At 46.9% G+C, this 12,000-nt stretch overlaps 1 protein-coding gene across 1 annotated transcript in view; it reads right to left on the reverse strand.

Annotated features, from left to right (window-relative positions):
- ERCC3 (ERCC excision repair 3, TFIIH core complex helicase subunit) overlaps positions 1-10,476 on the reverse strand; it is a 31,174-nt gene extending 20,698 nt beyond the window's left edge. The window contains exons 1-8 of the mRNA XM_040227812.1: positions 10,356-10,476; positions 9,788-9,993; positions 8,926-9,162; positions 6,027-6,076; positions 5,467-5,602; positions 5,123-5,287; positions 4,501-4,705; positions 3,362-3,676 (exon numbers count right to left, since the gene is read on the reverse strand). Of these exons, the coding sequence (XP_040083746.1) occupies positions 3,362-3,676; positions 4,501-4,705; positions 5,123-5,287; positions 5,467-5,602; positions 6,027-6,076; positions 8,926-9,162; positions 9,788-9,993; positions 10,356-10,383 (1,342 nt within the window). The 5' untranslated portion in view covers positions 10,384-10,476. The remainder of the gene's footprint in view (positions 1-3,361; positions 3,677-4,500; positions 4,706-5,122; positions 5,288-5,466; positions 5,603-6,026; positions 6,077-8,925; positions 9,163-9,787; positions 9,994-10,355) is intronic.
- Between the last annotated feature and the right edge of the window lie 1,524 nt (positions 10,477-12,000).

The following is a 12,000-nucleotide window of genomic DNA, read 5'->3' on the forward strand; positions in this document are numbered from 1 at the left end:
TCAAGAAAATCAGAGATACCAAGGGAACATTTCATGCAAAGATGGGCTCGATAAAGGACAGAAATGGTACGGACCTAATAGAAGCAGAAGGAAGATATTAAGAAGAGGTGGCAAGAATACACAGAAGAACTGTACAGAAAAGATCTTCATGACCCAGATAATCACGATGGTGTGATCACTCACCTAGAGCCAGACATCCTGGAATGTGAAGTCAAGTGGGCCTTAGAAACCATTACTACGAAAAAGGCTAGTGGAGGTGATGGAATTCCAGTGGAGCTACTTCAAATCCTGAAAGATGATGCTGTGAAAGTGCTGCACTCAACATGCCAGCAAATTTGGAAAACTCAGCAGCGGCCACAGGACTGGAAAAGGTCAGTTTTCATTCCAATCCCAAAGAAAAGCAATGCCAAAGAATGCTCGAACTACCGCACAATTGCACTCATCTCACACACTAGTAAAGTGATGCTCAAAATTCTCCAAGCCAGGCTTCAGCAATACGTGAACCATGAACTCCCTGATGTTCAAGCTGGTTTTAGAAAAGGCAGTGGAACCAAATTGCCAACATCCGCTGGATCATGGAAAAAGCAAGAGAGTTCCAGAAAAACATCTATTTTTGCTTTATTGACTATGCCAAAGCCTTTGACTGTGTGGATCACAATAAACTGTGGAAAAAGAGATGGGAATACCACACCACTTGACCTGCCTCTTGAGAAACCTATATGCAAGTCAAGAAGCAACAGTTAGAACTGGACATGGAACAACAGACTGGTTCCAAATAGGAAAAGGAGTATGTCAAGGCTGTATATTGTCACCCTGGTTATTTAACTACATCATGAGAAATGCTGCGCTGGAAGAAACACAAGCTGGAATCAAGATGCCGGGAGAAATATCAACAACCTCAGATATGCAGATGACACCACCCTTATGGAAGAAAGTGAAGAGGAACTAAAAAAAGCCTCTTGATGAAAGTGAAAGTGGAGAGTGAAAAAGTTGGCTTAAAGCTCAACATTCAGAAAATGAAGATCATGGCATCTGGTCCCATCACTTCATGGGAAATAGATGCGGAAACAGTGGAAACAGTGTCAGACTTTATTTTTTGGGGCTCCAAAATCACTGCAGATGGTGATTGCAGCCATGAAATTAAAAGATGCTTACTTCTTGGAAGAAAAGTTATGACCAACCTAGACAGCATATTCAAAAGCAGAGACATTACTTTGCCAACAAAGGTCCATCTAGCCAAGGCTATGGTTTTTCCTGTGGTCATGTATGGATGTGAAAGTTTGGACTGTGAAGAAAGCTGAGTGCCGAAGAATTGATGCTTTTAAACTGTGGTGTTGAAGAAGACTCTTGAGGGTCCCTTGGACTGCAAGGAGATCCAACCAGTCCATTCTAAAGGAGATCAGCCCTGGGTGTTCTTTGGAAGGACTGATGCTAAAGCTGAAACTCCAATACTTTGGCCACCTGATGCGAAGGGTTGACTCACTGGAAAAGACTCTGATGCTAGGAGGGATTGGGGGCAGGAGGAGAAGGGGATGACAGAGGATGAGATGGCTGGATGGCATCACTGAGTCGATGGACGTGAGTCTGAGTGAACTCTGGGACTTGGTGATGGGACAGGGAGGCCTGGCGTGCTGTGATTCATGGGGTCGCAAAGAGTCGGACACCACTGAGCAACTGAACTGAACTGAAAGCCTACTCCCAATCTTCTCTCTCCAAACCTGCTCCTTCTAGGGCCTTCTCCACCTAATATCCACTTCTCTCTTCTGATGGCTCAAGCCAAAATCTGATAGTCATCCTGATTTCTCTTTCAGAGCCAGAGCTAACCTGTGCAGTTCATCTTCAAAGCATAACCAGCAGCAGCTTACCTTCATTCTTACTGGTTCCAAGCCTTGTGGCGGGATTCCACAAAGCAACATATGTAGATGCTCTCTATCCTCGCTTCCTGCAGTCTCTTCCCAGCACAGCAGCCAGGGTGAAATTTTTACAATGTTAAGTGAGATCTTGTCACCCTTGGCTCAATTCTCTCAAAAGGCATCTCACCCAGAGTACAAGCTGAAGGTCTACCTTCAGGCCCTACAGGATTGGCCCCAACGCCTCTCTGAACTCAGCTTTGACTGCTCTCCCCCTCGACGCCCTCCCCAGCCACAGAACTCCACTGGGGTCAGACCATGCAGGTACTACTTCCCCATCTCAGGACTGCTTCCTTCTGACTGAGAGACCCTCATCCCTACTTGGCTTGCTGTGAACACCTCCAGGCATCTTCAGACATCCAGAGGGGTTGGAGGAGTTCTCGTTACAGAGAAAACAAAAAGATGGAAAGGCCATCTTCACAATATTTTGAAAACGCTATGTGAAAATGCCTCTGATTTCGTTTAATTCAGAGTCATCTCTAATTTCCCGGAGAGGGCAATGGCAACCCACGCCAGTACTCTTGCCTGGAAAATCCCTTGGACAGAGGAGCCTGGTAGGCTGCAGTCCATGGGGTCACACAGAGTCAGACACAACTGCAGCGACTTAGCAGCAGCAGCAGCTCTAATTTCCACTTCTCAACTGATCAGAACTGTTAATTTGTTTTATCGAGAAAGGTCTGCCTGGTCTACTACTCAGTAATAAAGAGAACATATCATCAGCACACGTCACAATGTGGATACATCATTATGTGAAGTGAAGGAAGTGAGATATAAAAAAAATATATTATACGATTCTGTTAATATATTTCCAGAAAAGGCATGTATCCAGAAACAGAAAACAATTCAGCAATTTCCTGGAGCTAAGGATGAAAACAGTGATGGTGAGTATGAGAAAGATGTTCTAACGCTGGATCGTGGTGATGGCTGCACAAACGCCTTACTAAATTCAAGATTACTAAAAATCTTGAATCATATACTTAAATGGGTGGATTTATGGCTCATAAATTACATCAATATGGCTGCCTGCAATACTTGGACAAGTACAACTTCTATAACATAATAGGGATCAATATTTTAGTCTTCAAACAAAACAAACATTGCAAGAACTATTTTGTTCTCCTAGTATACTTTTTGTGGGACAGTAAAAAAAGGGGGAGGGAGGGGTTAAGGATAAGTGGATAAGTTCAGGTGCAAAAACAGAGAAGGGAAAAAGTATCCCTTTCTAAATGACTACTTTGGGCCAGTGTAAGGAGACTATCAGTGTGTACGTCCACACACCACTAACCTCCACTCCACACATGCTCATTAACTAAAAGCTTAACTAAAAGCTTCACTAAGCAAGTCTCTCTAGCAAGATGGATGTATTACACAGCAGCCTCTCTCTCAACCCAAGAACTGGAAATTACTCTGCCCATATGATAAGCAGGCATCCCAGCTCTCAGCCTGTTTACCTGGTATGGTGTGTACTTCATCCAGGATCATGAGGCCCCATTCCTGAGTTTTGAGCCACTCCATCACCCGCTCAGCCTCCCAGGACCTTTTGGTGGTGTGGCCCAGCATTGAGTAGGTGCTGATGGCAATGGAGCAGCCTATGGGCTTGTCCTTGGCATCGGAGGTAAAGCGGCAGATCTGGCTGTCGTCGATGGTGGACCACATCTTGAACTGGGCTTTCCACTGCTCCACAGACACGGCTGAGTTGCCCAGCACCAGACAGCGCTTCCTGACGGTACACGCGGCTGTCACGCCAACCAGGGACTTCCCAGCACCTACAAGACACCAAGGGTAACCCCACCCAAGCCGGGCTGAAATGAGGGACAGGGACAGATAAAAAGGCTCATCGGCACACCAATCTGGCCCAAATTATTCGTAATGATCCTCAAAGCTGACACTGTTGAGGCATTTTTTCTGCTCCAACCTGTTTCCTTCTTTACAGAAAAGGAGGCATGCCCACTTCAACACAAATGTGAAAAGTGAGAGACAAGTGCCAGGTCCTGTTAAAGCACCACATATGCACCTTGTTTAAATCCTAAAAAGGAACATCTGTCAAAACAAACTATGAGTAAGAGACACTTCTACTATTGCCGTTTTAAAGATGGGAAAACTAAATCTAAGGTGCAACTTGCCTGAGACCCTGGGACAGCAGTGCTGCTAGGGTATACTGTACCCAACACATGGACTACCTTCGGAGGGATTGAGTAAAAGATGGCTACTGTGGTTACACATAAACTGGGCTGAGCACTCAGCAACGTGGTAGTGTGAACACTGCTACTGGCAAAGACACAGGAAGGTGAAACTCCAGGGGCTTCTGAGTTTACCACCATCCACCATTAGAAGATCAAGATTAAAAATCAAGCTGTTCCTTTAAAAAGCAATTCTTCCTTAACCAGGGATGTGCTTCAAAGTAACCCATGCGGCTTAAAAAAAAAGGAGGTGCAGGCCCCTTCCTGAGAGAGTTCACCTTCTAGAGTCTGGACCAGGGCTCCAGCTGAGTGTACAACGACTTCTGGCCAAGACCCTAGGCTAGACCAGAAACAACTCAGGACTGATGCAGAGAGAGAAGCCCACCCATCTCCTTCACTCAGTCACTCACCACAAGGAAGGACGATGACCCCGGAGCGTGCGCGCCCGTTCCCAAACATCTTCCGCAAACTCTTCTCCTGATAAGGTCTAAGGACAGCTGTGGGCTTCAGGTCAATGTTGATATCAGGGTTGACAGAATCATTCCGAAAGTCGTATTCTGCCAACAGAGGGTACTCCAGGTGGATGCAACGTTTCTGGAGTTCTTCAATCATTTCCTGGAAAGTGAGCATGAAGGTTTCATAATCTTGTTAACTCCAAAGCATGCTCAGAAGCAACACATATCCTAAGACACCTAACAATAAAAATCAAGTTTACCTAGACTTTTGCAATTTCAGATCTTGCTTGATAACAACTGGGTTTAAAGCATAGAAAAGGACCCCAAACTAAGGTAATGAACAAAATTAAATCCAATCAGCTACCGAAACGCCCCACAGACACAATTTCTCATTGACCCACCAGCAGGAAGAATGGGACACTCAGATATAACTCCATCAGGAAGAATGATCAAACAGCACATTGGAGATAGATAGGGGTTCCTTCTTCTCACACAAAGTATGGACAGTCCAGGCAGGGCCAGACCAGCTTCTGATATCAGCTTAGAGAAGCAACCAGGAGGGGTTATTTTCACTAACCTGCTTGACTTCAAAAGACACTGTCTGTGTCTCTTCTTCTTCCTCCTCATCCTTGTCCATTTGCTCATAAAAATCAAACAGGTCTGTGGGGATGTCAGATTTACCCTGTGGATCTGTCACGCGGGAAGTGGAGGGCCCACCGCTACCTTCAGCACTCTTAGCAATCTGGAAGAGAAAGGCAGGATCTGGACTTGCACAAAACACTTAACCCTACTGCTACCAAGCAACAGTCAAAGCTGCAAGAAAGCGGCAGGACTACTAGGCTGCAAATGCTGGACTAAAAGCACCTGAGAGCTAAATTCCTGAATGTGTCCAACCCGAGGGTGACCCAGGAGCCCACATACAGCAGATTTGCTTGTGAAAGTCTCGGTGATGAGCTCGGTGGCCTCCCCCTCAGAGTTCCTCAGGCGGCACTCCCGGATCACAGGATCCTGGAGAAGATGCTGGATGACGTCAGGATGAGAACTTTCAACGAAGTATCTATAAAAGGGGAGGAAGCAGAAACCTGCTGACCGGGAGAGAATTTGCAGAAGAGTCCATTTAGCATTCTTCAGATGGTCTGGGGATAGTGGCCTCCGGCTTCTCTCCACATTCACCCTTCCCCATCCCTTTGCCAAAGCTGAGTGATGAGCTACTGGTCATGATATAACACAGAAGGGTTGTTGGCAAAGCCCCACTTTGAAGACAAACTAGCAGGGATCTGAACCCCAGCTACACTACTAGCTAGGAGAATACAGTGGTCAGTGAATGAACAGTTTTGGCCACATAGCTTCACTCATTCCCTTTAGCCCCTCACTCTGGGGAGTAGTTGTTAGTGCAGAGCACAGTCCACAAACGTTAGCTTCCTGCCACTGATACGCAGAGGGTGAAAACGCCTTGGTGGGCCTGTCACAGAGTCCCTTACCTGTTGTGCTTCAGGACCAGCTTGACTTTCCCATAGCTGACAGTACACAACTGCAGGGAGGGACAACACCAGACAGGTAAAATCAGCCACATGCAGCTCACTCAGAGCAAGTCATTACCGGACGCATTTTACTGCCTTTCAACCAAGTGAAGGGGTCATTTTACTTTAGGAATATCCAATGTGCAATCCTAAAGGGGTAGATCTGTATAAATAGAGCTTTTTCCATCAGCTTCTACTTTTTTTTTAGCTTTACTTTTTTTTAAACTTATTTTCAATTAAAAAATAACTGCTTTACAATATTGTGTTGGTTTCTGCCATACAACAACATGAATCAGCCATAGGTATACATATTGAAAAGCAGAGACATTACTTTGCCAACAAAGGTCCGTCTAGTCAAGGCTATGGTTTTTCCAGAGGTCATGTATGGATGTGAGAGTTGGGACTATAAAGAGAGCTGGGAGGCGAAGAATTGATGCTTTTGATCTGTGGTGTTGGAGAAGACTCTTGAGAGTCCCTTGGACTGCAAGGAGATCCAATCAGTCCATTCTGAAGGATCAGTCCTGGGATTTCTTTGGAAGGAATGATGCTAAAGCTGAAACTCCAGTACTTTGGCCACCGCATGAGAAGAGTTGACTCACTGGAAAAGACTCTGATGCTGGGAGGGATTGGGGGCAGGAGGAGGAGGGGACGACAGAGGATGAGATGGCTGGATGGCATCACCGACTCGATGGACGTGAGTCTGAGTGAACTCTGGGAGTTGGTGATGGAGAGGGAGGCTTGGCGTGTTGCGATTCATGGCAGGTCGCAAAGAGTTGTACACGACTGAGCGACTGAACTGAATACATATGTTTAAATATTTCTACTAATAAGAATGACTAGAAATTAACGAACTAAGTATCTAACTCAAGCTACAGGTTAAAAAACACCACTACCCACAAAAACCCAAAAGAAACAGAAGGACAAAAATTAAAGATAAAAGTGTAAAAATGATTTTGAAGGAAAAAAAAAACAGTAAAACTACTTCAAGTAAAAAAAAAAAAAAAAAAAAACTACTTCAAGTGAAATAAATCCAATAGAAATATTTTTTTTTCATTGAAAATAGCAGGAATTCCCTAGTGATCCAGGGGTTAGAACTGGAGGCTCTCACTGCAGAGGGCCCAGGGTTAAAGTCCTGGTCAGGGAACTAAGACCCCACATGCCCATGATGCAGGGGTTGGGTGGGGAAGTGAAAACAGCTTAAATCAGTAGTTGACATAGTCAAGAAAAGTTAAGAATAAAATACAAAGCCACTACACAAAGTGGTAAGTGGAAATAAACTGTTCACTGCACACCTTTTGGTGCCTTTGTGTGCATGCTGAGTCCATTTCAGTCATGTCTGACTCTCTGTGTAGCTTCTACTTTTTGAGAGCAAAACCTCCCTCTGGTCTGGCTAATTCTGACGCACATCCCTTAACCTACAAAATGCTGCTTAAAATCTTTCTGTTATTTTCCCTTTCTCTTTATTCTTCACTTCGAGAGACCCCCATCCTAATCCAGAGATTCATCCCACTGTATCAGCGCTATCCCCAACACAAAGCTGGCAGAATATGTGTTCAGTAAGTGTGTGCTACAAAAATTAAACACAAAGCCTCCAGCCTCCTCGCCAACATTCTCATTTCTTCAACTAGATGTAAGATTCTTAATGGTAAAAAATCCTCCCAAGTTCCCAATAATCTTTAGGACGGAATGTGCAGAGAAAATGTGGTGGCCACGAAATTTGCAACTCAGATCTCGGGCTGCTGCCTGCCTCCACTACTGCCCTCTAAATCCACCCTTGGATTAACCAACACCCACATTCTTGCAGGCAGCTCCCAGCCAAGACTGAGAAGAGCCAGGGAACTGAAACAGGCTCATTTTACAAGATACAAGTCTTTCTCTCAAGGTACCCTTGCACATCACAAGAAAAGAACTCTCTTCAGGGCTCCCACCAGCTTCTCTGAGATTGGCCTCATTTCTGTGCTGGATGCCTGTGGCACTCATCTTCTGCCACTCCAGATCTGGGGTCTGAATCCAACTGCCTACTAATCAGCAGAAGACAATGAAAGCTACTGTCCATCTCTTCTGAACGGTATTCACCATCTCTCAGAACCCAAGCATGTTCAAGTGCTCGTCACAGAGAACTCTTTCCTCTTCCATGTATGAAGTCCTTTCTGACTTTGCCTAATGGAAGTTGTTAGTGGTCTCCTGTCTCTCAGACCTAAGTGAAGTTTATCATCTGTGCTAGTCTGCTCATGTTACCATACAGTACACCCTGGACCGAGTTGTTTAACAAACAGAAACTTATTTCTAGAAGTCCAGGAAAGCCAGGAATTTCTTTTCCAGTGAAGGTTCTCTTCCTGGTTTGCAGAGGGCTACCTTCTCAGTCTGTGCTCACATTACCTCGTCCTTGTACAAATGCAGAAAAAGAGCATACAAGCCTTCCAGTATCCTTTCCTATAAGGACACTAATCCTATTGGCCCTGCCCTTTTAACCACATTTAACTTTAATTATCTCCTTACTCCAGACGCAATCATATTACAGGTTAGGTCCTCGAGACGTGAATTCTGGAGGAGGCACAATTCAGTCCCTAACAGCCCACACTTTGGGCTGTGTTCCCAAATAAGCCGGGCCAGGATGGACCTGAAGACCCACTTTGTTAGTACCCACTGGCTAAGAGCAGCTCATGCGAAGTGTAGCCTCAGCAAAACACAATGCTGGATCCAGAAGAGCAGCAGCCAGGGTGACTGGTTATTCTGCTCCCCACAATGGATCTGAATGGCATTTTCTTGACTGCCACAGGCTAACGACGTACAGCACTTGTCCCTACCATTCCTACATTAAGAAGGAGGGCAAAAGAGCCAGCCTTAGCCCCCCACTTGCCTTAATAAACTGAATGATTCCATCTGGGACTCCTGTCTTGCTGAGCTTCCTGAGATACTCAGTGATGTCACTGGTTTGCAGCCCGACGCTGACAGCTGCATACAGGGAGTAAGCAGTTAGTTTGTACTCATGCACATGGGTTGGTCGGCACACCGGTTCTGCAATAGCCACCAGGAAGTCTTGAGCATATTTGTAAACTGGAGAGAAGGCTTCTAAAAAGACGTGGCCATCAGGAGCCTGAGAAACACCAAACGGACATAACAGTCAAGGAAATTAATGAGACGATTAGACTCTTTCCCACACCATTATCTAGAAAGGATAAGCTGCCCAGAAAACCAACACCAGGGATACTTTTGTAAGCACATCTTCAGTCAACTGTAAGGCCTGCTACTACTTTAATCAGATACAAGGAGTAGAGAGAATAGAAGACAAAGCTTCCAGAGTCAGTAGCTGCCTCCTCCCACTAGTCTTCACAGGAGAAGCCAACTACATTCCCGGATATCTTTCTGGCTGGATGGCCAATGATTGGAGACCATTAACTACTTCAAGTTGAGCTAAAAGCTGCCTAGCAAATGTCTCATTAATTTTTTCAAAGAGGAATTAAAACGTTACACAATAAATGCCGCTACTCCATAGATGAAAGTAATTTCCAATCACGCGGCAGAACTGGAGAGAGAATGAGAGTAAAGCAGGGGTTGGTGAGGAAGGAGGCCCAAGACCAGCCGGCACACGAGCAGACATGCTCATTCCTATCTCGGCCGTTTCAGTCCGTGCCTGTGAAAGCTCGCTCTCAGTGGGCTCCGATCCTGCATTTCTGTTTGCGCCCCACCAACTCCTGGCCACTGGCTGTGGGCGTGCTTACCACCCAGAGGGGTCTGGAGGTGTGGTCGTCCTTCAGCGGCATCTGCAGCCTGTAGTCCTTGGCTCCATACTCATCCACTTTGGTGCCGGACTCATCCACCTGCTTTCCGGCCGCGGAGGGAACAGCTTCCTGGGGGTCGTTCCCAGGGGCGTCGTCTTCATCGTCCTCCTCATCCTCGTAGTGCCGTTTCTTGGACTTCTTCTTCTCTGCAAATATTAACAAGGCCACACAAAGTGAACCCAGCGGGGGCTTCGGGCTCCCCCTGCACCGACTAGTCGCAGGTCGGCGGAACCTGGCTGCAACCAGACTTCCCCGGCGCCAACCACCCCTAGCCCGGAGCCACTGTGCACCTCGGGAGTCCTCTCCCTCACGCTGCCCACCTAGACCGGCTGCAGGGCTCTCCGGAGGTCGGGGTCGACCCCAGACCAGCGGCCAGTCCTGACAGCATGCGCCGGCCGCGAGCGGCTCTGGGGTCGACCGCCTCTGAGAAGGCCTAAGCAGCAACCACACAGGATGAGGGCGCCGGCGGGTGCAAGCAACCGCGAAACACGCCCGCGCCACGTCTCACCGCGGTCGGCGCGGTCTCTCTTGCCCATGACTGCGCCCGCTGCAGCCTACCACCGCCCCTAGCCTGCCGCGGAGGCAGCTCTCGGAGGGACTTCCTGTTCACACCGGAAGCTCTTCCGGGCACCGTCCAGGAAGTCCCGCCGCCGGCTGTCCGGTCGCTGTGTGGGTAGCTGACTCTGGCAGCTGTGCAATCCGCTGGCTCTTTCCCGGTGCAGGCGCTCTCTCGACACTTTTTCTCCTAGTCAGTGAAACATGTTTTTTGAGTACTTGTTATGACCGTCCAGGCACTGTTGTTTCAGCCCGTGGGTCAGGACAGTGACCTGAGAAAAGGTCTTGGCCTTCTGTAACAGAAAAATGTGGGCAGTAAACAAATGTGGTGAGCGCTCTAAGGAGAAATAAAAGAGAATGACAGTTTGTGCTATTCTGAATGGATGGTGCTAGAATCTCTGAAGCGGTGCTAATTGAGTGAATGATCATGGAAGTGGACAATGTCCTATGTAAATACCAGAAAGGAACAGTGTGGACCTAGGGGCCCACGCAGGTTTGCCATTTAAGAGGAGAACCATGGTTGGGAGGGGTGGGGGACGGGAGACAGTAGGGTGTGGGAAGAGAACTGATTCTCCCAGTGGGGCCCCCTGGCTCATCGACATCATATGGGAGCCAGGTAAAATCAGTTATAAAGGCACAAACACAAAATAGCTGAATCATAAAATCCTACAGGCCATGGCAACAATCTTGCCCTCTAGATGTGATGTTCAACTTTGAGAACACCTAATATAGAGCCTCGTAGGTCATTGCAAAAACTTTGGATTTTATTATAGGGAGCTACTGGGGAATTTTTGAGCAGAGAAATGACAGTCTGATTTAGTATTAAAGGATCACTCTGCACTAGCTGCATTGTTGAAGATGGATTTTACAAAGTCAGTTGAGAAGTCACTGGCTTTATAAGGGTGATAAGGGTAAAGGTGATGAACAGTGGTTCCATTCTGAATATATGTTAAAGACAGCACAGGATTTGCTGACTAGCTCTGGAAGGTGAGTGAGGAGTAAAGGGAAACTGCAAGGTTTTTGACCTGAGCAACTGTAAAAATGGTATACCTCAGGGAAGGTACAGATTTTTTTTTTTTTTTTAAATAAGGGTGACTGAGCAGCACCCAGCTGGTACCAGCCTGCTGCAGTCCAGCGCTGGGCACCCCTACCAGTGGGGCACCATGGTCTCTATTGAGAAAGCTCTGTGGAGGTATGCAACCGCAAAGTTGGGCAGTGTACTACTTCATCCTGTACATCACCATCGGCCACGATCCACACCATCCTTCCAGAAACTATGGGTCCCTGCCGGGCTGCACCTTTTCCCAGACCTTGGAAAAACCTAAAGGAACCAATCTGTGGGATCAGCCCCCAGACCTCTCAGCACTGTCCTCTCCCAAAGGCTCCCACCTCAAAAGGTACAGATTTGAAGAGTGGTTCTGGACATATTGAATGTGAGTGGCTATACCAGCCTGCTTCAGTGCCATAATAAAACACCACAGACTGTATGACTCGAAGAGTGAAACTTATTTTGTCACAATTCTGGAGGCTGGAAGTCCAAGGTTAAGATCCTGCTCTTTCCTGGCTTGAAGATGGCCACCTTCTTGCTATGTCCTCAC

This window comes from Oryx dammah, unplaced genomic scaffold (genome assembly GCF_014754425.2).
Source record: "Oryx dammah isolate SB20612 unplaced genomic scaffold, SCBI_Odam_1.1 HiC_scaffold_27, whole genome shotgun sequence".
NCBI classification, from domain to species: Eukaryota; Metazoa; Chordata; class Mammalia; order Artiodactyla; family Bovidae; genus Oryx; species Oryx dammah.